The sequence below is a fragment of the Dermacentor albipictus genome, chromosome 2, assembly GCF_038994185.2.
Source record: "Dermacentor albipictus isolate Rhodes 1998 colony chromosome 2, USDA_Dalb.pri_finalv2, whole genome shotgun sequence".
Taxonomy (NCBI): Eukaryota; Metazoa; Arthropoda; class Arachnida; order Ixodida; family Ixodidae; genus Dermacentor; species Dermacentor albipictus.
The window spans coordinates 144,324,333-144,352,261 of record NC_091822.1 but is presented as its reverse complement, the minus strand read 5'-3'; the positions used below and the strand labels follow the sequence as shown (position 1 = coordinate 144,352,261).

Genomic DNA, 27,929 nt, shown 5'->3' with positions numbered 1-27,929 from the left:
GGTTAGTGTTGATCAATCTTTGCTAAGTCGCTGAAAAATGTGCTGACAGCACTGCTAACTCGGAGTGCTAAGGTTGAGCGCTATCGATACAATGAAACTAAGAGCCTCAAGCGAGCAGAATTCGCCAACTGACGGCATGCCTGTAAACGAAACTAGAACTGGCGGGAACGTTGCATTCAATTTTTATGATTGTATATATAGTATAGATGTTAGCTGAGAGTAAATGTTTGTAGCACCTAAATATTTCTCCTAGCTTTTTTTTTTTTTTCACAGTGATGTCTCTGCGAACGCAAATGTTAACCAAAGGTAAAGGGGTGCAGCATTGAATGAGGTGAAGTATGGCGTCGCCAGTAGAGGCCGCCACGGTTGCCACTTACTTTCCGCTGCCAGTTTCCAAAGATGAGCAATAGTGGGAATAGCGCAGGCAAGTATTTCTATTTCTCTCGTGTTGCGTTTCGCCATTGTTTCCTTGTCGACACTGAGGTACGCTTGTAGGTGTTGTGGTCAGGGCATCAGTCGGATCACGAAACGTTTCTCATTTGCGACACTGCGAACTCCTTGTCACTCAGACGCGCCTATGTGCGCGTTATGTGTGGTACGGGGTAGTGCTGCCAATGCTAGTCGCGCATTTTTTGCTTCTTTCACCCCGTTAATAGGAAATAAGATATTGTTCGCATGACTGCTTGACTCTGTTTGCATCCTTCCTGCGGTTCCGATTGCTGATGATACGACAGTGCACCCACTGGCGCACCTCCGTTTGACTGATGCTTTCTGGATACCGCGATGGTTCCCCGTAAAGAGCTGCTCCTTACGTAGTGCCGTAGGGTACGCTTGCCGAAATTTGCAGATACTTTTTTAAAGCCTACGTAATGTTTCCAGGCGTACCTCCGCCAAAGTCTGAGGAGGTGAAACCAGGCGTCCAGGATGCAACGAAATCGTGCAAGGATCAAGCAGCGAAAGGTGAGCGTTGCGACTGTTCGTGCATTTTCATGTAGTCGTAGAATGTCCATAAATGCGAATGTCACGCCAGAAAGTTTGGTCATGTCATGCTTGAACTGCGTCGCGGCTGAAACTAAGAAATGTATTCAACGTAAGCAATGTAGCCGTGTACAACTACAACAAATTACGTATAGTTAACTATTGTAGTTTGATTTTTCCTCTCTCTCACTACTAGAGGAAGAAGCTTTCCCGACATTATTGGAGGTTTGGCAGCTCGCTAGTGTAAAAGTTAAAGCGCATAATTTGCACGTAAATGACAGAATGTAAGCTACCAGTCGCACAGAAAACCAATCGCACGTACTCTTAAGTTGCAGCAACGTTACAGGAACGAAAGCATTCAAAAGATATGTTTCGTGTGTAAATGCCTCATGAGAGGCTTAATCAAATGGTTTTTTGTCACTGCATATTAGTCATTCACTACTAAATGTTGTCAGCATTACATATTTTTTTTTAAAGAAGCCTATAGTTAAACATTGTAGAACATGATGGGATCCTTATTACAATTTGAGTTAGCCGGTGCTGCGCTTGTAAAAGGCTGTAACAGTTGCGTCTTCTTTTCATGACACCACGTTCACAGCACCACAGGGCGCTGATGCCAAAGGAACCCCGGAAGCTGCAAAGACCGCTCAGCCCGATGCTGCTGCTGTGAACAGTGGTATGTTAGCGTGCAAGCATAAGATGGTCTAGTTGGTTATACATATCATGGAGTATGACCTTAAGGTACACATTTAGACAGGATAGAGGGAGATGTACAGGACAAATGCAGAATTACTATTTTGGGGGTTGACCTCAGTAATTTGCTCTGTCCCGTCTAAACTTGCACCATAAAATTGTGTTCCATAGTGTGTTAATGTACTTGCAGAGGCTGCAGGTTGCCACACCTGATCCAATGCATGGTTTGCTTTTGCACTTATACTTTTTAACATTGTCCAACCAGGCATGAAAACTTAATGCTTGCTTTGTGCATTGTCACTGCTTGTTTCATAATCAATGCTGTCAGAATATAACCATTCTGCTTATACTATTCCTATTCATTCCTGTTATGCACCACACCAGACTAGCCGATTCTAATGGTAATGTTAGTGCGGTTCGGCCACAGCCAGTAGCGAAAGGCAGAAATGCTTGTACTAACCAGAGCAGAGGCATTACATTTTTCAGGCTTAAGGAGATCAATTGTATGTGATTTTATCTCTATTTGTGTGCAGTGTGAAGGTTGAATATTGTAAGGGTTCGCTAATGTAAGTGTAGTGAACCTCGATATTGTGTGGAAAAGCAAAGCTTATAGCATGTGGCTTGTTCAGCTTTACGCAATCAGTGTTATTTTGCTGTGCAAGTATTGGCATAGTACTAACGTTGTAAGCTCCAGGGAATGAGTGATGGGATGTTGAGTCGAGGCTAGTATGACTATAGTTCATAACCTCTCTGTTGATGAAGCTGATTGGAGCTTCAATTGGAGATTACGATTTATGGTGAAATTAGCCTTATGTCAGCAAGGCAGTTCATCAGTCGCATACATTCCCACAATGAGTGCATACCTACAACCATTCACAGGCCCAATTCATTGAAATGGAACACTTCGGCTAATGGCAAAACATGACAGCATTTAATCCACTTGAGTACATAAGGGAGTCAAGGAAATTTGATTGCTGAAGCAAAAGTTGGAACATAAGTGTCATACAAGCCAGCTGCCATCCACAAAATCTGTTTATGATGACGTCCCTTCCTGTTCTGACATTTCTGATAGAAACCAGCATGTGAAGAGCACATGTAGAGTCAGTGCTTACATGCCTCACTTCAAGTCTTGCTTCACTGCTACATTTGCTTATTCAATGTCTGCTTTTATTGGTAGGCACCATGCTGCCACTGGGGAGAAGGGAAACGGGGCCAAACCTGTAAGGACACAAGCTGAAATCAGGGCTTGACGCAAAAGTACAATTTTGTTTAGAACATCAGTGTAGTTTCTAAGCATGAATACAAATGTAGTGCCACGTGCTCTAGTTGAGCTACTCTCTTCCTTGCTGGGTTCTGAAGCAAATGAGTTACCTCAACAGAGGTGCCATGTTCTTGACTGATCGCTTTTTGCAAAAAAAGTATCCCATTGAGCAAGTACTAATTGGCTAAACCTAGAAAATGTGGTTGGTACAAATGAAATTGCACACCTGCCATCATCATTATTTTGGCGCTACGTGGTTATAACGCATGTTGATTATGTTTCTCACTTTACCGGCACATTGCAATGCATGCTGTATTATACCCAACAAGGTGGCTCCGTGACTGTGACCAGGCACGAGGTCATGCATTCAATTCCTGGCAGCACTTCGGTGGAGGTGAAATGCAAAAATGCTTGTGGTACTTACACTAAGCTGCACATTAATGAACCCCGGATGGCCAAAAGTAATCTGGTGCCCACCACTATACAGCATCCCTCATACACCACTCTGAAGTTTTGGGATGTTAAGCCACATAATTTTATTTGCTGTACAGCAGAAAAGTGAAAATGTCCCAAAAAAGGGTTGAGAATATGGCCCCTGTCATCAAAAACATTTGCACGGGCAGCTGTTTGAATTTATCAATAGGTGTTGTCGTTGCCTTTTCTTTTGATCCTTCTTTAACCATTGATACATTTTTGATATGCAGTAGACCATCGATAGACGTGGAAGAAAACGAGGCATTTAGTTTTGGCGTCTTGTCACAAACTTCATCCCATGTTTCTCTCTTGATGCTTGTTTATGATCTTGTTGGGCTAGTCAGACATGTTTCTCAAATGCACTTATTTTTATGCATAGCCTATGTTTCAGTGTCCGCTTTGATAGGTGGCATTTGTGCTTCTTGCGGACCAAATCGGGTGATGCTTTGGCTTTCAGCAAAGACGGAGGGGGCTCAGCCAAGACCTGTCCAGAATGTCGAAGGAGATGCTAAGGTGGTCTGCAGCGTTGCAGTGACCATTTCGCCATCCATTGGTACGGAACAAGGCGCTGTGACCATGTTTTTGCGCACACTGTATGGTTTGATAGGAGCAAAGTAAACAATACTGTAGTTTAAAAGAGGAGAATTTGGTTCATTTCAGCTGAAGGGGTGGGAATTAGGTCCAGTACAACATTGCAGAGAACTGTAGAAAAATAAGTGAAATGGAAGCTGTGCTAGTACTTGACTCAAATAGAAAGTATTTATATGCTGTGATTACTGCGATCAAATCTTCATTTCTCTACTTCACCAGCATTGAATTTTTACATGTGTCAAGTAGCAAAGAGAGTAATATATCCTATGTAAACATCTTTATGTTATACAGGTTATGTATTATCGTACTTGATATGAGTTGCAGATGGTATGCACCCACCACTTTTTCATTCTCTAAGAAAAGTGACAGGCACATTTTTCTTGTAAATGAGGTGCTATGAGTAATTAGAACAGTGTTTAGTTTACAAATTCTTGCTGTATTGCCGCTGTTGGAGCCCCTTCGGTAATGGGCACCATTGTTGCAACTCATATTGGGAACACGCAGTACAGCCTATCACAACAATAAAGGCCAGGCATTGTTATCAACAGCCAAATGGCCTTAACCTTTTTGCAATAGGCTATATGTGTCGGCAGGATATCTATCTGTGATGCTAACACACTCGTTAAGGTGGATGAGCCTCTTTTGGCTCTTTCCTCAGGCTGTTCAATGTATGTACAAATTCACTGTGGACGAGCTGCGAGAGTTGAGCCAACAAGTTCATCAGAGGCTGATCTCCATAAATGGGACTAATGAATCTTGGGATAATATTTATACAGAGTTGTCTATGTGAGCATTATTTAGGATCTGTACAAAATGTTAACTAGTGTTCATATGACAATAACACTAGGAACAAGAAAAGCCTTCTGCCCAAAATCCAATTTATGGCCATGTGAAGGGATGAGTCACCATGGTGCTGCATGCTAGAAAAGCACCTCTGCATTGCTTGGCAGTGATTGATTGGCAGGCATGCTGGCCTCCGGTGAGCTTATGTTGCTGCAGCTGTCATACTTTTGTGCTGCATTTTGTTTTCAAGGTTAATTTATCGTCGCGCATGTGTTGGAATGCTTTGTCATGACTTTATACGTGCATGCTTGCAGCAGTTTCACTTGCATTGTGCATGCTTTTTACAATGGGCACACGTACAGTCAGTGCCATGACATCTGTACATGCACTGGCTTAACTTGTTCATTTCAGAGTTTACTAAACTGCTATGGACATTATCTTTTTCTATACTTAGTGTAAGGTACTCCCAGTCTTTGCATATAATTCTATATTAAATATAAAGAGGCATTTGGACTACAGGCTGTTGCCATGCTGAAGGTTCACTTTATCATTACCTTTAGACTAATATATGCTGTAGTAACCCGTACTCACTTCTAATTAATTTTTATTTTTTCTCTTCTCTCTCTCCCTCTCTCTTATTTTTGTTTCCCAGCTGGCACAGACCAGAAAGGTAAGCTGCATCCAGTTTTTTTATACTTCATAATCTGCCATGAGAACGTAATCAGTAACTTTTTAGAAGGTAATTCCACATCTCTTATTATTTTGGCTTTCCTTGAATTTCAATCATCCACAGACCAGCAAAAATCAAAAGGACCTGAGGTACATGAAATATCATTGGAAGATATTGACCCCGACGCCACGGTGAGTTGTGAGAGCGTTGCTGTCGGAGATGATTGGTGGTTGTAGCTCGCGAAGCACACTTGCAGCTCCTACATGCAATTTGACGAGGTCATACTCCATAAAGAGCTTGAAATATTGACTTGATGGCTGATTGCTGCTAGCTTTAAGTGGGAAAGTTTATCGCGGCATAGTCTTTACTATGATTGCACTGGGTGTTATTTTTTGGGCACAAGCTGGGATGATGTGAAATGAGATACATTAACTCCAATAAATCAGTGTTCTCTCTGCAATGTGCAAATAATCTGTGAAATTGTAATATTTATTTAAACATATAAGCTTTAGCATTTAATTTTAGCATTAATGCGACATACCAATAGTAAGCTCCTCAATCAGGTGTGGACACTTATGCACATACGGAATACTAACTGGCCGAGTCTTGCTGCGAGCAGGGACTTAAATAGCAGGAATGTGAAAATGGAAGACTGCTGGTGATGCTAATTTGAGATTCCTGCACAAACTTTGTGAGATGTCACTGATTTTGACAGAGTGTGTGTGCTCAGGGTAGTATATTGTCTATGAATCAAGAATAATCACATTGCTTTGTGAAGTAAGCAGACAGGGAAACGCGATCCAAGGTAAAGGTTTTTAGAGAACTGCCCTGTACAAGCACTATGTAAATTAATGTACTACAAAGTCTATGATGCCACATTTTACATCATTTGTTTAATGGCTTAGACATAAAATTTACGTTGAAGAAGTTTCGCCATCATTTTCTGTCTTGCTAAACAACCTTTTTTTGTATCGGAGGAATGTGTATTAAGGTTTTGAAAGAAGACTGCCAGTCTACGCTATCTTTTTATTTTAGTTTTGTCTTTTCAAGTGATTGTGAAGCAGGTTTTCTTCTTTAACTGCTGCCCTACCCATGGGCTTTTAACTGTTGCTGTGAACATGCACAATTTTCATCATCCATTCTTAGGAACATTAAAGAGATGCTCAAGACGAAAATAGAGTCTAGCTAAACAACATATCAAGGCACTGAAATGTCTCAGTGTTTCCTGCACCTAAAGTTGATCTCATCGTTCACAAAATTGCAGTTCAAGGCAGCACGTCTCTTTCTCACATTAAATTGATGATATGCAAAACTTGCAAGTGCGTTTCACCACACACTTTGTTTGGTGTAACCCGTATGGCGGCCCCTTGGCTAGAATCGTAATTAAAGTGTCACAACCCGCCGTGGTTGCTCAGTGGCTATGGTGTTAGGCTGCTGAGCACGAGATCGCGGGATCGAATCCCGGCCACGGCGGCCGCATTTCGATGGGGGCGAAATGCAAAAACACCCGTGTACTTAGATTTAGGTGCACGTTAAAGAACCCCAGGTGGTCAAAATTTCCGGAGTCCTCCACTACGGCGTGCCTCATAATCAGAAAGTGGTTTTGGCACGTAAAACCCCATAATTATTTTTAATTAAAGTGTCACCATGCGAGGTCATGACATCGTTCCTGCCACCGCCCATTCCTGGCATCGTCCAAGCTTTCAAAATGCATATCTCCGCTTTAACAGTGCACTATTGCAGTAACATGTCCATATTGGTTAGGGCAAGGTAGATGTGTGGGAAAGCCTGATTACGGACTTTCGCATATCATCTATTGCCTCCTGAAAAGTGGAACAAGTGATCCACACAGGTACTGCAACTGCACTGGCAGTCTTGAAGGCCATGCTGTAGTGCAGCGAGTGAGTAGGTTGCAGGGGGAAAATGCCATACTTCCATTAAGTGCTGTGATGAAATAACATCAGTATGTACTGCTTGAGCACCTCACAAAATTAAATCCAATAAACATCACCACAGTGCATTTCTCTTGATGTTCAAGAGAACCGTAATTATCATCTTATTGTCACTGGCTGATGACTGTTTGCTGGACTTGGGCAAATAGTAGGTATCAAATAAATCGGGTAGTCAAACCCAGGTGCATACAGCAAGAATATTTATTTTGGTATAATTATATAGTACCATGCCTGTACTGACTAGTGCAAAAAAGATGGCAATCAAGAGCAAAGGATCATTTTTATGTACAAGATCACTAATTGTCACTAAAAAGAATAGCTTCTTAGCATATTTGGAGCCTGCTTGCAAACAAGTTTTCCAATGATGAATTACTGCTGTACAACTAGCTTTCCAAAAATGTTAAATAAATCGGAAGTTGTGGAAAAAGAATACGAAAATCTGCTAAGAGACTTGTGTGCCGTAACCACTAGGAAAACTTCACTGGTGGTAATTTAAAATATCAAACTGCCATATGACTAGACTTCCAAAAACATAAATGACAGATTACATACAAACATCACGGTTGCCATGTGGGCTTCCACCGTGAAGCCAGAAACAAAGCTTGAATTACCCATTTTATATCTTCATTGCTTTGAAAACGTCTGTAATTGTTTCACTTCTGATCATTCGCAGTACTTTGTTTAGCCAACCGAAAACAGTATCAGAGTGTTAATAATAGGTTCTTGCAGAATATTTGGTTAGTTATGAGTATTTGAATATACTGAATATGAAGTTCCTTTTTAAATACATATATGGATAGTTAAGATATTGAAATAACAGCGCAGACAACAGGACTACAAGAAGACGGCAACACGGATGCTGTCGATACGTCAATGCTTAACCAACCAGGCCAAATTAGCACTCTTGTTACGAATGGGTTGAGTGTCATGTTCGATTCGTATTTGAAACTTCGAATGTTTACCTACCCCTACTATTTAGCAGTTATGTTTGGTACACAAAATGTCATACCTAGATTATGGTTCCAGATTTTCGCAGTAATGGTGCCAATGCAACTGAACATTAGCATTATTTTGTGTCTTGCAATACTTCCGTTTCCTGGACCCTTGACGTTGCAAAGCGCTGATCTATCGCTTTAGCTTTACTCATTGGTGTGCCCCTTTGTGTTTACACCACAAAGAGATCCTTGGCACATCATTAGAGTGCCTCAATGACTACATTTATGAGTGTATGATATTCATGTGCATTGTGATGGCTGCTGAAGCTCTATGACACTTCGCAAGCTAATGGTCGTCGTCCCAGTGTCTCACACTCTTATCTCATTAGGTGCTTTATGAATGTAGTGAGGCGGCAGTGGGTGACAGAATGCTAATTATCTCATTCTCACCTGTTTCACCCAGGACGTTGATTTCACCCATTGTCGCTTGGGGAAATTGTCAAACTTGGAAGGACTGCAACGAGTAGAGGTCAGTGAAGTTATATGTACCGTCTTCAACATGTCTTCTCTTTAGGGGTGTAGAATAGCTTCACAATTTGCTGTGGATTGTTTCATGGCTTGTCATGTCTGCCTTCAGTGTGACAGCGACGGACAAGCAATGAGTCGGCAATGTTTCGACAGTTGCTCTTCACATATAAATGAAATGCCTGAAGTTAGCATTTCATAAAGCATATTTGTTATTCCAGTGATGTGTCAGAGGACTTGCACAGTTGACTTCAGATGAATTCAGCATCAGTTATCTCACCCATCTTTTTTTAGTTCGATTGTGGAAAGTACGAAAGGCTAACCATACTTGGTAAATATTGTAAAATTTAAGCTACTAAATATACCTCTGTTTATACTTAAGAAAACAAGATTTGCCATATGCTTTTGCTTCCTTTGAATTCGATATTCACTACCAATCAATGGAATCACAATTCATGTGTTGATGTGAGACTTGTGTGTTATCTTCTTCTCTTGATTGATATCACAAAACGGTTTCACATTGTCGAATCATGAAACACAGAACAGCCAACCCTACTAAATTGCCCTGCTACACACATTATTCATGCTGTGTTAAATCTTTAGTTGCCAAACGAACCAGGCAAACAGCAATGTGAAGTGCATATTAAAAAAAATTTATCTTGTAGCAAAATTTGAGTGGGATAAAAGTGGGGCAAAATCATTTTTTAATGTTGCCAAAGTACAGTCAATGCATGATTTTTCTGACTCTGTAGGGACCGTGAAAACATTTTTAAAAATGAATGCGTGCTCAAATGGTCAAAGGCACATCCAAAATGGCCCTGAAGGCCTGCCAGTAGTACACTTATTAGGCGTATCGGTGCTCGTACTGTGACAGGAGATGACGGATGCACATGTGTAATAAAGGAATACATACTTTGTCCCGTGATAGTTGCCCCTTTCCACTCTTGATGTGCTCCATCACAATAAATTGTGTATGCTTCATTGCGTAACACCGCTGTGTTCCTGTGTCCAGGATTTCGGACTGTTATTATAGTACACTGGCTCTATGGGATGCATATCGGCGCCACGAAGGTGTCCGGATTATCAGGCATGTCAGAAAAGTCTGTCATTGGCTGTAAAGATGCACGTCTGTAAAACTGCACATTACCACTTCTTGGCGCTCTTTGGCCACCGTTGGCCCTTACTCCACAAAACCCCATACATCACCACCATCATCATTGTCAAATATGCATGTCCCTGTTTGTATGCACTGATAGCTTTAATAAAGGCCTAACGTGGTAGCAGACTTATCACAGATGAATGCCACTTCCTTATTGCCTTATGCCTTTTTCTATCAGAAAACTAATCGCCCAGGCTCTGGGGTATAGTGTTTTAAGATACGGTATGTGTTGTTTTTTTAACTGCTCTTTCACATGGAAATGTCGAGTTAATAGGATTTTGAAAAACATCGCTACAAGCGTCCTCTACATGCCACAGAAGAATTTGCCTAGCAGTGTCTTTAGAACAGCCGGTTTGCCTTCTTTCGAGAATCTTTTTAAACAAATCGTAGTACTTAAATATTTTTGGAGCAGTGCATACAGGCACATAAATACGAAACCGGTACCGTTGAGACATGTTCCTCGTTATCTTTAACCGAGAGTGCGCACTCACTACGGTAAAGCAACAAGACGCTATTATGTTCCTGCTATCTTCAATGAACTACCGGACGATGTACTTTCTTTGTCCACCCGCAAAACACTGAGAGTTGCTGTACAAGCGTTAGAGAACCTTTAATATGTACTGATGTTATCAGTGCATCTTTGATAATGTGTGATGGTTGTGCCAAATGCACAACCAGCTTCTGATGGAGTTCTGGTGTGGCGCGTAGATTGCCGCGGCTGCCGGTTGTCGCCGCACAAGCCCTCTTGTGGCTTCGGCGCTTCCGTTTTTTATACTGTTTTAACTATACTGAATAAAGATTATTATTATTATTATTATATTATTTTAATCAGTACAGATTTAAATGTGCTGCATTCTTTTTATTTCCTTTTAAGGTTTTAATATTTAGGAACAACCTGCTCAAGAAGATTGAAAATGTGCACATGTTGATAACGTTGAAGGAGATAGAGTTCTACGACAACCAGATTACAAAGATTGAGAATCTTGATGCCCTGGTTAATCTTGAGTGAGTACTGCATCTTGGTATTTTGATAAAAGAGTGATGACTTCACTTGAAGTGTAAACAACAAAGTTACATTGTTTTTTGCGCCAGCCTTTTAGAGCAATTTAGCACAGTCACATCTTGAAGATTGAAAACGTGCAAATGTTGATAACATTGAAGGAGATAGATTTCTACAGTAAACAGATTACAAAGATTGAGAATCTTGATGCTCTGGTTAATCTTGAGGGAGTACTGCATTTTGCTCTTTCTGTAAGAGGGTGATGACTTCACTTGGAACTGTAAACAACAAAGTTACATTGTTCTTTGCACCAACCTTTTAAGCACAGTCACACCTTGATATAACAAACACAAATTTAAGGACTTATTGAATGTGAAGTGAAGCAATGATGCCAGAATAGAACAGTTGATTAGGGAGGTAAACTCTTTGCGTAAAGCTAATGCAGAGTTGACCAAACAGGTAGCAGAACTGAAAAAGAAGGCACAGCCGAACGCTGCCAGCGTAGCAGTAGCCAGACCAGTAGGTCAAAGCAACGAACCAAGCGAGGGAGATAACTCCCCCGCCCTGAAAAAAAGAGCAGTAAGCCCCGAAACTGACTCGGTTTTCTCAGTCCTCAGCGATCTGAAAGAGGTAATCAAAGAAATTAGAGAAACGACAGAAAGGACTAACTTTAAAGTGGATAAACTATGGAAATGGTGGTTAACGGCCGAACAGCGATTCAAGAAACTCGAAACGAAATGCGACGACGACGAATTCTTGCCGTCAGAATCAGAAAGCGTAAAATCGCTCTCCGGAACGTCAGGGGGCGCTCCAAAGAGATCGATCGCGGGTAACAGCAAAATTAACCCATTCAATAATCATGGATAGCGCCCACAGTTTTAGTCTGTGGCAGTGGAATTGTCGCGGATTCCACAACAAAAAGGCATCGCTGCGCCAATTAATTAGATCGATGGGGGTCAAACCAAAAGTAATTATGCTGCAGGAAACTTTAGCGGACGAAGTAAAGCTAACCGGGTACAAATTGGTGTGTAGAGAAAAAGATGCCGGAAGGGGATTGGCCACCCTCGTTGACAAAAAGCTACCCTTTATCGAACACAATATCCATCTCGGATTGAGTAAAATCGAGTATATCCTGGTAGAAGTCGTACTCAAAAGGCACAAGGGCAGGGCGCAGAGTATCTTCTGCCTGAACATTTATAGCAGTCCCACCTACAAGAAACAAAGCTTTAGGGCACTTTTCAACAAGGCACTCGCAGTCGCAAAGAGCTCTCCGCTAATTCATCGGAGGGGACTTTAATGCCCCCTACCAAGCTTGGAATACAAAGAAAGGTGAGGGGTTATGGAACCTTGCCACGGACCTGGGACTGTGCCTGATCACAGATCCGACTTTCCCCACCCACTGTGGAACGTCCACGTGCAGGGACTCTACGCCCGACCTAACTTTTGTCAACAACTCGAAACAAGCTAGTTGGGAAAACTCGGGCACCGATCTAGGCAGCGACCACTATATCATACACATTGGTATAGGTATGCCGGAACAAGAGACTAGAACCTTTCGGTGCACGGACTGGGACCTTTTTAGGAAAGTTAGAGCGAAGAGACTAGAATCGGAACCGATAGAAGCGTGCAGACAGTCCTTCCAGACCTGGATCAACCACCTCGAAGAGGACCTCAGGGAGGCCACTAAAGAAATTAAGACCGAAGAAAACATAGAGAGCATAGACAGTAGGCTCGCGCATCTGATCGAGGCCAAACAATCCATTCTGCAAAGATGGAAAACGCAAAGACTGAACCGAAAGCTCAGGAAAAAGATAGCGTTGCTAAACAGACAGATCGAGGAGCATTCGAGAACGCTCGTGAAACAGCAGTGGGACGAAGTTTGCCACTTGGCAGACGGCAGAATCAAACATGGAGGCAGTTGGAACATCCTCAAACATCTATTGAACGAGAGCGACACTAAGTCAAACAAGAGAACAGCAATTACAAAACTGGTACATCAAGTTAGCCAGTGCACGACTCGGGAGGTAGTCATGAGACAGCTCGCGGACAAATATCTCCCGCTCGAACATATGGAGCGCCAACGGTAACTTAGGCCAAACGGAGACCAGACTGCAAGAGAGCATACACGCCGTGGAAAGCCCGCTAGGTGAGATGGGACTCAGCTGTTCGGCAGCGAAGTCGGAGCTTTTGATCCTAAAACATTGACGCAGGGGTCGAAGACCCAGGGGCTACGTCCCCGGGGAGGAACCCAAGATTATGTTACGTTGTCACGACGGATCCGCGATCAGGCAGGTGGAAAATATTAAAGTTTTAGGCTTCCACATAGCAGCGGGAGGTACCAACCTGAATGCCATTCAGCATATTTCAAACAAGACGGACCAAGTCATCAGATTACTAAGGAGAATCAGCAACAGACACAGAGGCCTGGGTGAGGACAGCGCTCTAAGGCTAGTGCACGCCTTCGCTCTATGTCACTTCACCTACGTGGCAGGTCTATTTAAATGGTCGCAGGCCGAGCTGAACAAGCTAAACACTCTGATCAGAAAGTTAGTGAAGGCTACCCTAGGTATACCCATCAGCACCTCGAACGTGATGCTCATGAACCTAGGCGTGCACAATACGATAGAAGAGATGGCGGAAGCGCAACAGATGGCGCAGCAGGAAAGACTGACGAAAACGCGAGCGGGCAGGCTTATACTCAAAGCGATAGGGACAGACCCAAATAGATCAATGAACCCGAAGGACTCCGAGGTAGAATTGAGCGCGAAACTTAGAGACGCGATCAGAACCACCCCCCTCCCGAGAAATATGCACCCGGAACGCAATGTTAGCAGGAGAAAAGCGAGAGCGAAAGCTTTGTTGAAAGAAATTGAACAGCTAGGGCAACAGGCGGCCCTTGTAGACGCTGCCTGGGTCAAAGGCAAAGAGGCCTATACCGCCGTGGTGGTCGACAGCCGGGGCGAGGTACGGGACGCCATCACCATCTTCACAAAGGATTCCACGGTGGCGGAGCAAGCCGCGATTGCTCTAGCCATCAGGAACCGTAAATGGTCTTTCATCTATAGCGATTCCAAAGCAGCAATTAAGAGCTTTGACAAAGGCTATGTAGCTGGGACTGCGGCTAAAATTATCTACAAGGTCGAAACTATCAAAACTGAAATCCGATAGTTTCCTGCACATATGGGACAAGAGAACGAGACTCGGCCCAACCTCAACGAGGTGACAAACGACCTGGCACGAGGACTTGCTTGCCGTGCCGGTCAGAACCGAACCGACGCCCACTACCATTCCGGGGAGCATAAAGATCAGTTACTAACTTACAGCGACATCACTAAATATTACTACTTGGGGCTTAGGCAATTCCCTCTGCCACACGTAAAATTTAACAGGGCTCAGGCAGTGACGCTACGTTTACTGCAAACCGGGACGTACCCCACTCCGTATTTCATAAATAAAATTCACCCAGAAAGAGAAATTAGGAAAGAATGTAACGTGTGCGATGGCATCATTGACATCAGACACATGCTGGCGGGCTGTCCCGCGACTCTCGCCGACCCCGAAGAAAAATGGCTTTACTGGCACAAGTTGATAACAAGCTCGTCATATCAAGATCAGCTACGGGCTGTCCAGAGGGTCCACGATGACGCCATAAGGCTCGGCCTGGCGGTGCCGACGTGGACGCGGCCCGCCTCGGTCTGAAAAGACCGGGCTTCAGGACCCTAATAAAATTTTGTGAATGAATGAAATTGAATGTAAAAAAAAATTCTGAAATATGGTTAGTCATGCTTCATTTCAACGAGTATTCTCCTGCTGTAATGAAACAGGAAGTGCAGGATCTGGTGGGGTATTGGTTATAATGGCCCAAATTTGTGTTTGCACATCACTCAGAATATGTGTTGTGGTACTGGAAATGCCGAATACTCAGCACAGAGCAACTTCATGGCACATTCTTGATGCACGTGTGCATTTCGGCCAGCAGACTGGCCTGGCTGTGTCACAGATGGCAAGCCAACCTGCCAATGCAATGTGATTCAATCTTACGATTGCATATTAACAGCAGTTTAAGTGCATGTTGGTAACACAGTAGAACCTCTTACGATTGCGTATTAACAGCAGTTTAAGTGCATGTTGGTGATATAGTAGAACCTTGTTCATACGTTTTATAAAAAAACTGCAAGAAAAAGACGTACTAACCGAGAAAACATACGATTCAAAGGAACTATAAAAAATTTGACAGACTCGACTATTCTTGACATCTGCGTAACGTGAAGCGTCACGTCACGCAGATTGTTGCAGCACCAAGCGCTAGTCGGGGTGTTTCGGCTGCCCGAGACATTCTTTGTTGTTTTCCTATTGCGTAATGTTCTAAGAGTGCAACGGGAAACCAAAACGAAATTGAGCTGGTGGGCGACACCAGATGCTGCAGAAGCGAAATGTGATGCCCAGATCCCGTAGCCTGCAGCAGGGAACGGCGGTGCGTTTGGATTATCACCTACTAATCCGTGCAGTACGCTACCAGTGGAACTACCTCCACGCGCTGTAATACGGATAGGTGAAGATGCTTATCGTAATAGGTTTGGCGATATGTGAATGCAACAATCGATCGGGAGAAGATTTGCTAGTACTGGAGCAAGAAACTGTATGCGCAGTCGTTTTTGCGTGAGATGGGCGGCTATATATTGTTCTTGATCATGGCCGCCTCTCGTCTTTTCTTGTTCACATGAGATCTAGCAGCCGGAAAACGTATACAATCGCAGTCTGCAGCAGAGAATGGTGCGTTTCGGTTAGCGCCTAAGTGTGCGCTACGCTTCCGGCAGCCTGACGCACTGTGAAACAGATAGGTGAAGGTGCTTATTGCAATAGGATTGGCAGTGATAGCTGTGAATGCCGCATGCGATGATCCCGGTGAATATTTGCTGGTACCGAAATGAAAAACTGAATGTGCGCCGCCATTTTCATGCAAGACGGGCGGGCGAGTATTGCAGTGAAGCTGCCACAGCGGGCAGCTATATTACTGCAGTCAATCGCGTGCCCATCACGCATTATCTTGTTTACATAAGATCTAGCGGTCAGAAAGCATATCATACGATCACAGTTCAGCGACGTACTGAACGTTGCTGCCGAAAAATCATGTTTTCTGGGAATGTCCGAATCAGTAAAACATGAGCATACCTTTATTGGGTCATTTCTTGTGTTCCTGATTGCGAACGTTGGCACCGGGAAAACCTATGTAGTGGGAACGTATCAGAAAGGTTCTATTGTGTGGTGTTGTTAATGTGTCATGTATCGGTACAGCGAACTGCCTATGGGCCATCATAATCAACAGGATACATTTCACTGGCCCGTGAGACATGTCACAGTTGCATAGATTTATTGTAGGAGAGGAATGAATTCCTCATTGCTCAAGAATGGCAGCGTGCACAAGCTAAGGGATGGCATTGAATAATATGTGAAGAAGTGCTCAATGGCAGTTTTAACAGTGCATGCTTTGAAGCCTTGGGTTTTTGCCAGTATATGCATGTATGCTTATAACGATTATTAAAATGTTAGTTTTTTTTTTTTTTGTCGATCACAACTGTTTTAACGAGTTCAACTGCATATTAGCCAGCCCCTAGCATGGTGCTTCATTGCTGGAGTGACCTGCCTGTCCTTGTTTCCTATGCTGATTGTTTTTCAAATGCACAGAGCTGAGAACCTACAAGCACGTTGCTGCTTGCTTTCACAATATGGTGCCACACTAGGGGCATCTGTCGTCTCTGTTGAAATGCTTGCCAGTTGGATAGTCATTTCAGTTCCAGCTATGGAGCTGTCGGTGTTGCCATAATGGGCCGCTAGGGGTAGTGTCTCAACCATTGACTGTTTGGTAAAAACGTATCTGTCACAGCTAATTTAAAATGTTCATCATCATTATCATCAGCCTGGTTACGCCCACTACAGGGCAAAGGTCTCTCCCATACTTCTCCAACTACACTGGTCATGTACTAATTGTGGCCATGTTGTTCCTGCAAACTTCTTAATCTCATCCGCCCACCTAACTTTCTGCCATCCCCTGCTACGCTTCCCTTCCCTTGGAATCCAATCTGTAACCCTTAATGACCATCAGTTATCTTCCCTCCTCACAACATGTCCAGCCCATGCCCATTTCTTTTTCTTGATTTCAACTAAGATGTCAATAACTCGCGTTTGTTCCCTCACCCAATCTGCTCTTTTCTTATCCCTCAACGTTACACCTATCATTCTTCTTTCCATAGCTCGTTGCGTCGTCCTCAATTTAAGTAGAGCCCTTTTCTTAAGCCTCCAGGTTTCTGCCCCGTACGTGAGTACTGGTAAGACACAGCTGTTATACACTTGAATACGTTTAAAATGTTATTCACCATTAATTCATACCTGTGCATTATGGTTGCTAAGGGGTTACTGAGGACCCGCCGTGGTTGCTCAGTGGCTTTGGTGTTGGGCTGCTGAGCACAAGGTCGCGGGATCGAATCCCGGCCACGGCGGCCGCATTTCGATGGGGGCGAAATGCGAGAACACCCGTGTACTTAGATTTAGGTGCACGTTAAAGAACCCCAGGTGGTCGAAATTTCCGGAGCCCTCCACTACGGCGTGCCTCATAATCAGAAAGTGGTTTTGGCACGTAAAACCCCATAATTTTTAGGGGTTACTGAGGAGGCATAGTATGTAATGCAAACTCAACCTTCTTCCTTTCCTTACCCTTAGTCAAGCTGTTTAATAAAAGCTGTGTAGTTTGCCTGAAGGCTGCATAAGGATCTTTCTCTTCTATTTTCTTTGCACATCTGTGGTCAAGAACACTGGACATCTCATTCAACCGGTTAACACAAATTGAGAACCTTGACAAGCTTGTGAAGCTAAAGAAACTGTTCCTGGTGAACAACAGGATTAGCAAGATTGAGAACCTTGATCATCTCGTCAACCTTGAGATGCTTGAGCTGGGTGGCAACCGAATCAAGGCAAGTGTTGCACAATTTTGCTAGGTTTTAACTCCACGTTTCTTTAGTGTGCTTTCGTTTAACTATTTTCTCCCCCACGCCTTTTGTAATGCTGTCTGTCTTTTTGCAAATTGTTATTTGTAGTGTTTCTGCCAAAATGGAAAAAAAAAACAATGTGCTATATTCTCAACACCTAGTAAAATCATAAGATAGTCTGGGATTCATTTATTTCATAGAAAATTTACTTAATAAGGGGTGCTGGTTTTCAGACCTTCTGTCTCGGGTATGAAAAGAGCAGCAAGGTTTTATGATGATAATTAGGGTAGAAAGGATACGTGATAGCAGTGTTGGTAACTTAGCAAGAAAGTCGCTGAATTTAGCGAATTTTTAGTCATCTGAATGACAACTTTGCCTTTTTGGTGTCTTAGCAGCATCTTTAGTGAATTTTTGCAGGCCAGTCAATGTTTCCAACAGCATCGTCTGAGTGATTGCTTCTCTGATCGTAGAAGTCAACTGTACAGGCACAGCTAAACTGGATATCTTTGCTTTTACATTCAACACTGTTTTTGCAACATTGCCTTTTCACATGCCAACATTTGGCTTGTCACTGCAAGAATTTAAAGCTTCATTGAAAATAATCAGTAAGACATCTAAATGCTATAAAAATGAATATAACATTTAAACAGGGCAAAATTCCAAGCAAATCACTTAGTGACATTTTGCTAAAGTTGAAGTGTTTTGAGCCACAGCCTGGCAACTTTGTCCAAGAAGTTACCAACATTGTGTAGTAGTGACTCAGCATGCAGATTGACGACTGTTCTTGAACCTTCACCTGGAGGTTTTCATTTTATCGCATTTAGTCTACTAATTTTTTCTTCTGTGTATTGTGGACGCTGCTTTTATTGTACTGTTAAACTAAAAGAATTTTGTGTACAGAACCTGTGGCATGTACATCGCTTTGTCACGCTTGTCGGATTATGCGAGCAGTGAGCTGGGAAATGTGGTAGTATGAGGGCACGAGTTAAACTTTGCAGAGTGTAAGGATCAAAAATGGCTTATCCTGCTATTTGTGCTCAGTGAGCAGCCATTTTGAGACCACAGACACTCATTAGTATCACTGCCATCCTTCGGAGCACACCATTCACGATCCCTACATGGGTGTGATTCAGTTAGCAGGCTCATGAGAAGGAATTAGACTCTTACCGTGCTTTAGCTGCCGTAAATTGTTTAATGCATAAGCTAGTAAATAGAGTGTTCAGTTGGCTATATGCAGTAAAATATTGTGAATACTTGCTTGCATGAAACTAACATTTGTCTTCTCCACTAAATTGGTTTTCTTAAAGGCATTCATGAAGACATGATCTTTTATACAAAACCTTAAGTTTTTCATCCTCTACCTTTATTGAAGCATACCGGACAGTGTAATGCGGCAGATTTTCTTGATATGTAGTTTACAAGGCATTATCACTGCCAAAATGACCCCAGCTGAGACAATTATACCCATATGCAAGTGCAGGAAACTACATAGTTATTTGTCGCATAAGTAGAAATTAGATGTTCCTGCCATAGTGTTCATTTTTATTGCGGGTGCAATCCATAGAACAGTATAGTTGATGCCAGTAGTAGGATTTTGTTCTTTCTTTTCCTTATTTAGTTCATTTGTAACAGCAGGTCATTTTGGTATCCTTTATTCTTTGACCTCTTCAATGTTTTGTTTGCTCAACTGTAGGCCTGTTGGTATGTGCAGTTCTTAGCTGGCATTTGGGGGACAAAGGGTTCCCTGTGGTCATGGCTTGTTGCCAATTACAGGTCATTGAAAACTTGGACCGGCTGACGAAAGTGAAAAGCCTTTTCTTGGGGAAGAACAGGATCTCCAAGCTTCAAAACCTTGAGCCTCTTAAACAGCTTGAGCTTCTCAGTATTCAAGTGAGCCTTTTCTAGCTGTATCTTACGGTTAGTGTATGCCCAAACTTGTTGGAAGTAGTGTAGCGCTGTTGCTAAACAAAAGGATTCAAGCGCTGCTCGACGGTCTGCCAAATGAGCAGTGCATGTGATGGCACCGCATAGAAGACCCATATGCAGACAAAACCTGCAACCTACGACAGTGATGGCTGATGCATAGGGTAGAACTGTAACTTCTTTAGGGGGGTGAGTAAATTGTACTACACGAAATTTAGCGAAATTCGTTTCAATGATACGTGAAGTTTTGTGAAATTCATATGTAATATACAGAATGTCATTAAGTCAAATTGTCATGTAATAGTTTACAATGCACCAGATACTTCTGTCAGGTTGTCATCTTCAAAATCTCAGCTCTGACAGCACACGGCGGAGATGTGTAAACGACACACTGATGTTATGATGCCAGTGGACTGTACGTGGTGCACATGTTTCACAAATGCAAAGACAGTTTGGTTTTTATTGCACATTGTATAAAGATTCTGACATCCACCGCACAGAATGTAGTGGGGACACAACTCTGCAAGCTCTCTGCAGTTGCAGGATGTGGTCATGGTGACTGACTTTTTCTATGTTCTGCTTGCATGAGATAGGAACATTGTGCACACTTATTTGCCAAAAGCCCATTGCTCTTACGAGTTACACTTTAGTTAAGCTTGGACCTATGTCTCATAGTTAAAGAACCAAAGTATCTGTTCTCCTGTTTTCAGAATGCAAACTTGGCACATGAACCAAGGCTCTCACATTACTGATTTACTTTATGAGGGTGCTGAACCTAGGCTGTCTATATAGCTGCTTGCTGAGCATGAAAAGTCACGAAAGTTAAGGTACGATGTCCAACATGTGGTGGGCTGGTTGAGAATTTGCTTGCAGAGGGACAATGTCTGGCCCTTCAACAAAAGAACTGTGCTCTGTAGCGAGTCAAAGACACTCTAGCAAACAGTGTTCAAGATCACAATGAGTCTTGCAAGTCGCACAGAATGGCGATGCAGTGAGTCCTCTTGTATAGCCATTCCAGAGTATGCACTGAACTCGTGCAGAGGCAACGTAGCAAGGATGCCCCTGGTCTGCACAGACCCTTTGTCGCGCAGGACCATAAAGACTAAACATGGCTGGCAACAGCTTGTGTAAGAAGACATTAAGGGTCCTTAGGGGGTGTTCTTCATTGGCCTGAGTTCTAAGGCACCACAGGCAAGTGTATCAGCCACCTCATAGTCTACTACACCTACATGCAGGGGGAACCAGTGAAACTTTATAGTAAATTCACTTACGCACTCCATGTACAGTCAATCATTGAATTTTCGGACGCCCAAATTTTCGGACATGTCTGATATTTCGGACGTCATCGCGGCACCGCCACGAGCCCCATAGAATCGATGTATAAAGACATCTGAAGTTTCGGATGCTCGAACCCCCCCGCCGTCCAAATTTCCGGACTTTTTGACGCGACGGAAGGTCCTTTGGCTCCTTGCGCAGCGCCCTTGCGCAGGAAATCGACTTGCAGCCGAAGCATATCACCTCTTTGAACCACAACTAGCCAAATCTAGCCGTCACACACCGATTTGGTCTGGCCACACTGGCTCTGTTCATCGCCGCACTTCCGCTTTTGCCTCCGGCGGAGTTTCCGGAACGGCGCCATTTCGTTTGTTTACGTAGGCCACGTTTTGGCTAGCGTGGTGTGTGGTTGTGCTGTTGTGTCAAGTGTGCTCTGCGACGCTAGGCCTAGGTGCTTCAACGCTCGTCTGCAAACTCCACTGTTCGCAACTTGAGGATTTCGCTTGCCTTCGATGGCCCCACTCTGTCTTCGTCGTCCTTGCCAATGGCATCAAAGCGCGGAAAGCAGTACCGTCGGTTAACGATGGAGAAGAAAGCCGCCATTATTAAGCAAGTCGTGAGCGGCCCATCGCAGGCTGACGTGAGCAAGGAGTTCGGCATGGAGCAAGGAGTCAGGTTGTGGGGGATTCAGAAGACTCCGATGTTGAAAATGAGGAGCCAATGCCTGCGCCGCCTACAAGCGCCAAGTTGATGCGAGCTTATTGACTTTCATCGGTGTACAGTGCTGACATGACCCTTGCTCAGATCGAAGTGAATATGATCGCATGCAACCGGAACGCCGTCCAAACAACAATCAACAAGTTCTTCAAGCCACTGCAGCAATGAAACCGGCTGCCCGACGATGCACATGTACATAATAAACTGGCAGTCGGCTGCATACAGAGTTCTTGAATGTGTTTTTTTATAGCCACTTCACTGATGCTTTGGCAGGGTTTCGGAAACCTGGTACTTCGCCCTTTACCTCTAGATCCGAGAAAAAAAGGAAAAAAACTGCGTTTTTAGTATGCATTCATTTTTTCGGACTGCCTGAATTTTCGGACGTTTTTACGTTCCCTAGAGGGTCCAAAAAATCGGCCGTTGACTGTACTTGTGTGAATGACATGGTGTTTCTGCGAGGCAGCTGGACATTCAGGAGGGAGGTTTTGCAACTCCTCCTGGATGTCATAGCCCGTGATTAGTTCTTATTAGTGCTGCGACTAGTTCACTGATTAGTTCTTCGCTTGAGATTGGTAACATTTAGCAGACTCTTTTCAGGGTATTACATCGTAAGGGGGAGGCAGTTTGGCATCGTAAGCTGGATGGCTCATAAATTGTAGGCTACTGTCCTGTTCTGCCGTGCTCTTTGCGTTGTCTTGCTCACTCATCCCACACTACACTTGTGAAAGATGGCGAACTGAAAGACGTAACTTCCTATAGCTTTTTCATTTTTTAAATTTTCTGGAGAGGAGGTGCTTGGGCAGAGCTACCAGCATGTCTTGTAAGGCTAGATCTGCCTGTAGCCAACAACATCCTTCTCCTCCAGCATTTCAGAATTGGGGGGGATGGGGGGGGATGACAAAAATGCCTAGAATACGGTGCCCAGGAGAACAGTCAGGGAACAACTCAGTAATGTGTGTTCACACATGTGACTTATGGGATTTGCGTGGGAACATAGGTCCAGGGCATTTAGAATGTCCTTCATGTTGACACTGCAGTGGCAGTTCCAGAGATCCTAGCTTGACAGTGGCCATCAACAAGTGCAAACTTGAAATCAGGTGCTTGAAGGCACCTCGAGTTCTACACCACACAACTGACAATGCTTTATTGGCTTGGATATGTCTTTATCCCATGTTATGTGAGCATTTTCAGTATAATAATTCAACTAACTGGTTTTATCTCCTTTGTAAAGCAGTCGAACCTCAGTATAACAAGGTCGCACCCGACACAAAAATTTCTTCATAACATTCAATATTCGTAGTAAGCATGCATTCATTACATGCTGACATTGCCAAGAAAACTTCAATATTTCAATTCTTTCATTGAATAATTCATTATATATCAGTGTTTGTTATATTGAAGTTCAACTGTAGTGTGCTCTCAATTTATTTTGTTGCATGACACAAATTTCTTTCAGGGCTGGTTCAGTAAAATATTGTTACTCTTTTCCTCCTAGAGTAACCGAATAGTGAAGCTTGAAGGGCTGCATGAGAACAAGAACCTCTGTCACTTGTACATGTCTCACAATGGCGTTGAGAGCATCGAAAACCTTGAAAACAATGTAGGTAGTATCTCTCCTTTTTATTCAAATGGTCTTATTGGTGCCTGTTTGCAGCTTCATGTACGACACTGCATGTTGGCTCTTGAACAGACTTCAAGCCCAAAGAACGCTCACTGAGTTGTACTGTCATCTTTGTTCACATGTTGAGGCATAACGTAAATGTTGGCAGATTTGATTAAACCACTTAATTCATTCCATAGTTGTGGTCTCATAGCTTGGAGAAAAAAAACAAATAACATTGTCCCCACATTTAGCATACTTTTCTAAATGTACACAAGTGCTACACTTTATAATCAGGCATGGTGCACTGAGGTAAAATCACATTTTTCTAGGATACATTTGTTGTTCAATATGGACATAAGAAATCGCCGATGAAATCGCCATGCTCTGTGAAGAGCTTTATTGGTACCCCTAGCATAAGAAAATGGAAAGATGTGCCATGAACATTCGATTTAGTATGTATGTGGGATGTGACGTATTTAGCACTCAGTGCCATCATCAGCTCCTTCCTTTTATTTTCACATATCTTAGGTCAAAGATGTTTTTCTTGTTCAACTTCAGGGGTTTAAAAAAATTTACTTTTGCAGTAGGCTTGTTTTTTGTGCTGACTTATATGTAATTAACAACATACTTGATGCCATAATTATGAGCCTCTGAAGTACCTAATTAGGTGTTAAACACTTTGGTGAACTCGGATTTCTTTAAATAAGGCACACTACTGCACTTGTAGTACAGCTGGTTTTTGTCATCAAAAGTCGGACATTTTTTCGAGGCATATGAAAAGTGTGGAATCTATAACAAATCATGGCAGTTGTGTTTCTTATTGTAATGCTTTGTGTGTGTGTTTGTGTGTGTGTGTGTGTGTTTGTTTGTTTGTGCGTGTGTGCATGTGTGTGCGCACGTGCATGCATGCGTGTGTGTGTGCGTGCACGAAATGCGAAGGTTGTGGGTTCGGTTGCCACCTGTGGCAAGTTGTTTTTTCATCCACTTTAATTTCCATTAATTTATTGTTTCTTTATTTCATTTATTAAGCACAAGTAATTTCCCCTAGATATGACTAATAAAAATCGGGCCCCTCGGTTAACCCCTTACTTCTTGTGTGTGTGTGTGTGTGTGTGTGTGTGTGTGTGTGTGTGTGTGTGTGTGTGTGTGTGTGTGTGTGTGTGTGTGTGTGTGTGTGTGTGTGTGTGTGTGTGTGTGTGTGTGTGTGTGTGTGTGTGTGTGTGTGTGTGTGTGTGTGTGTGTGTGTGTGTGTGTGTGTGTGTGTGTGTGTGTGTGTGTGTGTGTGTGTGTGTGTGTGTGTGTGTGTGTGTGTGTGTGTGTGTGTGTGTGTGTGTGTGTGTGTGTGTGTGTGTGTGTGTGTGTGTGTGTGTGTGTGTGTGTGTGTGTGTGTGTGGAATGTTGTACTTTGCAATTGAAAATGTTAGAGGAATCATAGGTTGTCAGTGATACATTGAGTAGGTACTAATTGCTACGGGTTGCGTTTCTTCTTTGCTAACTTTGGATTTCCTCTTATACGCGCAGGTAAAACTGGAAACGTTAGACCTTGCAGCCAACAGGATCAAGCACCTGACCAACATTAAACACCTTGTCAACATTGAAGAATTTTGGGTATGGAACAGGGGCCTTTCTTGATGTCTCTAATGAGCTCCTTCGATATTGACATGGTGGGAGTTAATGTTATGCAGTTTCTACTGTGTCATTGAATTGTTTTCACGGCTCCCATTGGTTTTATCCTGGCTTACTGACCTATGTGTCCTTGGCAGCCAAGCTATGTGTGGCAGCATTCATTGGTTCGCTGAGAGCAATTCGGTTCTGGTCCTGTCCCTTGACGACATCTCGAGCTCAGACTGGTTGGCCGCTGAATACCCAAGCACCAGAATAATAGGCATTCATTAAGAATACTTTTGTACCTGTACTGTTTTATTACTTTAGGCCCGACTGCCCGACTACATCAATATTGTAAGGAAGTGGGGTGCTCTATTCCAGTGCCATTGCCAATGGTTTGCGCATTGTAGATGTTCAAGCTTTAAGGCATGCTCAGTGCGTTAGCGGAGCTCAGTTCGCTGGTGCACTTTCACCAGTAAACTTGTTGACAATATCTGTTGTTAGCTCTTGCAATGGGCTGATATAGATGGACTTATCTACAGTGCTTACATTGCAAGGCAACACTTGGGGCTATGAGAGGCATCGTAGTGGAGTATCTGGATTAATTTTGACCGCATGGGGTTCTTTAATGTGCACCTAAATCTAAGCACAGAAGCGTTTGTGCATATATGCTGTGGCTAGGAGTTGAAGCCGTCACCTCTCACTCAGCTGCAGAACTTCATAGCTACTGCGCCGTCACAGTGGGTGAGCAAAGCAAATAGCCGGTTCCGAGGGCCTTCGCTGCTGTGGTATGTCTTCTGTGTGTTGCCTAGTATGTTGTGTTTCCATAGTGTTTCCGCACGCTGAATCACAGATCTTGTTCCTTGATTTTCGTGCATATGCAGGGCTTTACGTGTGGGACTCAATGAATTCTTTTACAGAATTTGAAAATCCTGAAATGGAATGCATGTAGCTGTCTAATACATTCATTTCTCCGCAAGCTCGTACATGAGACTACTCTTCATGCATTTCATACAAAATCTGCCAATTCTGCTTACTTCCTCATGATGCTTCCCTAGCTTTATTACCCACAAGTTCTCTCATCTGCTTAGTGGTATCCAAGGGCCTTACTTAAGAATTTTTTTAAACTAGAAGTGCCCTGGAGAGTTTTCATGTTGAGGGCTTATTATTATTCATATAATTTCGTGATAGGAATTCCAATAACAAAGAGTGGGAATAATTTCCAGCCCGAATGGCCACATTTTGTTTGGGCCCATTGACTGGTAATGCCTGTGTATTCAAATTTTTGTGCACGATGAAGAACCTAATGGCGATCGTCATTGATCAGACACTCTTCATAACAGTGTTCCTTGTAATTAAGGCATAGCTACGGAACATTAACATTGTCATATCATGAAACAGCTGCACAATCTTTAGTGACAAGCAACCTTCCTGCATGCCTGATGGCATTATAAAATGTAATTAGGCAAAGACATGTAGTAATGAGCTCCTTTTGGTTTCTTTCTCTCTTTCTTTTTACTGCACAACTTAATGGCTGCAAAAGTGGCATGCCATTTCAACTGTTCAGCTCTGTCTTATAACTGCTGCCTCTCTCTTCTTTTCTTTTGCTCCTTTACAGTTCAATGACAATGAGATAGAGAGCTTCGAAGAGGTGGAGGTGCTCAAAAACTTCCCCAAGCTAGCCACAGTCTACTTGCACAGCAACCCCATTGAGAAGGACCCCATGTACAGGCGCAAGATCATGATGATATCAAGCACTGTGAAACAAATCGACGCCACAATGTGCCGGAAGTAACCCACCAATTCACCGGGCTGCACAACTTGACTTCCGCGTTCAGTGCCACAGGGTTTTTTCGTCCACGTGAGGCTAGTTGTTCAAAACTTGGTTTTGTTGGCTGCATAATAACCAGCAGCGGTCATCAGCTAATGAGCTTCGAGGCTAAGCTTATGAGCTGCAAAGCTGAGTTGTGAAAAGGGCATCAAGATAGGGCGGACGAGAGCAGAGACCTCTTTGTTGTTTTGTTTGTGTTTTGAATAAATGCTACTTGAAAATGTTCACTTCTCCCATAGATACTGTGAAAAACTGGTTAACATCCGGTATTCATTTTTGTACTTAGCACAAGCACTCTGCTTGTAGGTTGTGCTGTGTTAATTGATGCTTCTGAAATCCAAAGGCATGCCATCAAAAGTGTTAGTGAAAAATATGAACAAGGTACACGGGCAGCATCATATGGTTAACTATCTGTATACTACCTGCCTGCTTTGCCTGGCTCTATTTTTATAAGAGAAGGTGGCTGCAAGCAAACTTTTGATGTATGTGCTCATCTTTTAGTGTATTATACCTCTGCTTGCAATTTGTCAAAGAAAAGCAGTCCAGAGAACCAGATGTTTTTAATAAATTTAACCTATTCACAATATGTTTACGCAGACAGCAGCCAATGTAGAATGAAGTCACTATACTTTAGTTGTGCACTAAAGAGAGACACCGTTTGTAATATGGAGCTCTCCATTAGGATTTACAGATTTTTTTTTTTATTTGGTGCTGAGTGATTCACGTTACTAACAGACTTCTGCACCTCATGACACGCCAATTTGCTGTGTAACATTGTATTTTGCTTACGAAAAGCTGTCCGAAAATTAATTCTGGAGAAAGTGGGCAGTATGAATAAGTTGGACATGTATATATGTCTGCCACATTTTGACTTTGCAGTGCACGAATCGACATCCCTCCTCTATGTCTACTTGATGTAATTTGAGCTGCTCCTCTGTGCAAGAATAAAGGAATGTTTTTTGGATTCACTA

At 43.0% G+C, this 27,929-nt stretch overlaps 1 protein-coding gene across 5 annotated transcripts; it reads left to right on the top strand.

The window, feature by feature from the left end:
* Nucleotides 1-299: 299 nt before the first annotated feature.
* LOC135904656 (protein phosphatase 1 regulatory subunit 7-like) lies at nt 300-27,929 on the top strand. Of its 5 annotated transcripts, none has more exons than XM_065435536.1 (13): nt 301-424; nt 880-960; nt 1,577-1,654; nt 3,864-3,959; nt 5,433-5,450; nt 5,574-5,641; nt 8,801-8,866; nt 10,896-11,026; nt 17,827-17,989; nt 19,778-19,894; nt 23,415-23,519; nt 25,044-25,130; nt 26,746-27,929. In XM_065435536.1, the coding sequence occupies exons 1-13, from the start codon at nt 400-402 to the stop codon at nt 26,920-26,922; spliced, it is 1,212 nt and encodes a 403-aa protein (XP_065291608.1). In that variant the 5' UTR covers nt 301-399; the 3' UTR covers nt 26,923-27,929. The 5 variants fall into 5 exon arrangements, with proteins under 5 accessions (XP_065291611.1, XP_065291614.1, XP_065291608.1 ...); XM_065435538.1 differs by lacking the exon at nt 301-424 and adding an exon at nt 572-595; XM_065435537.1 differs by lacking the exon at nt 301-424 and adding an exon at nt 645-793.

Excerpts from the sequence above, each read along its gene's own strand:
- LOC135904656 (XM_065435536.1), top strand. The coding sequence starts at position 400 with ATGAGCAATAGTGGGAATAGCGCAG. Across the intron at positions 961-1,576 it reads CAAGGATCAAGCAGCGAAAG|CACCACAGGGCGCTGATGCC; the intron begins GTGAGCGTTGCG and ends CCACGTTCACAG. Across the intron at positions 8,867-10,895 it reads AAGGACTGCAACGAGTAGAG|GTTTTAATATTTAGGAACAA; the intron begins GTCAGTGAAGTT and ends TTTCCTTTTAAG.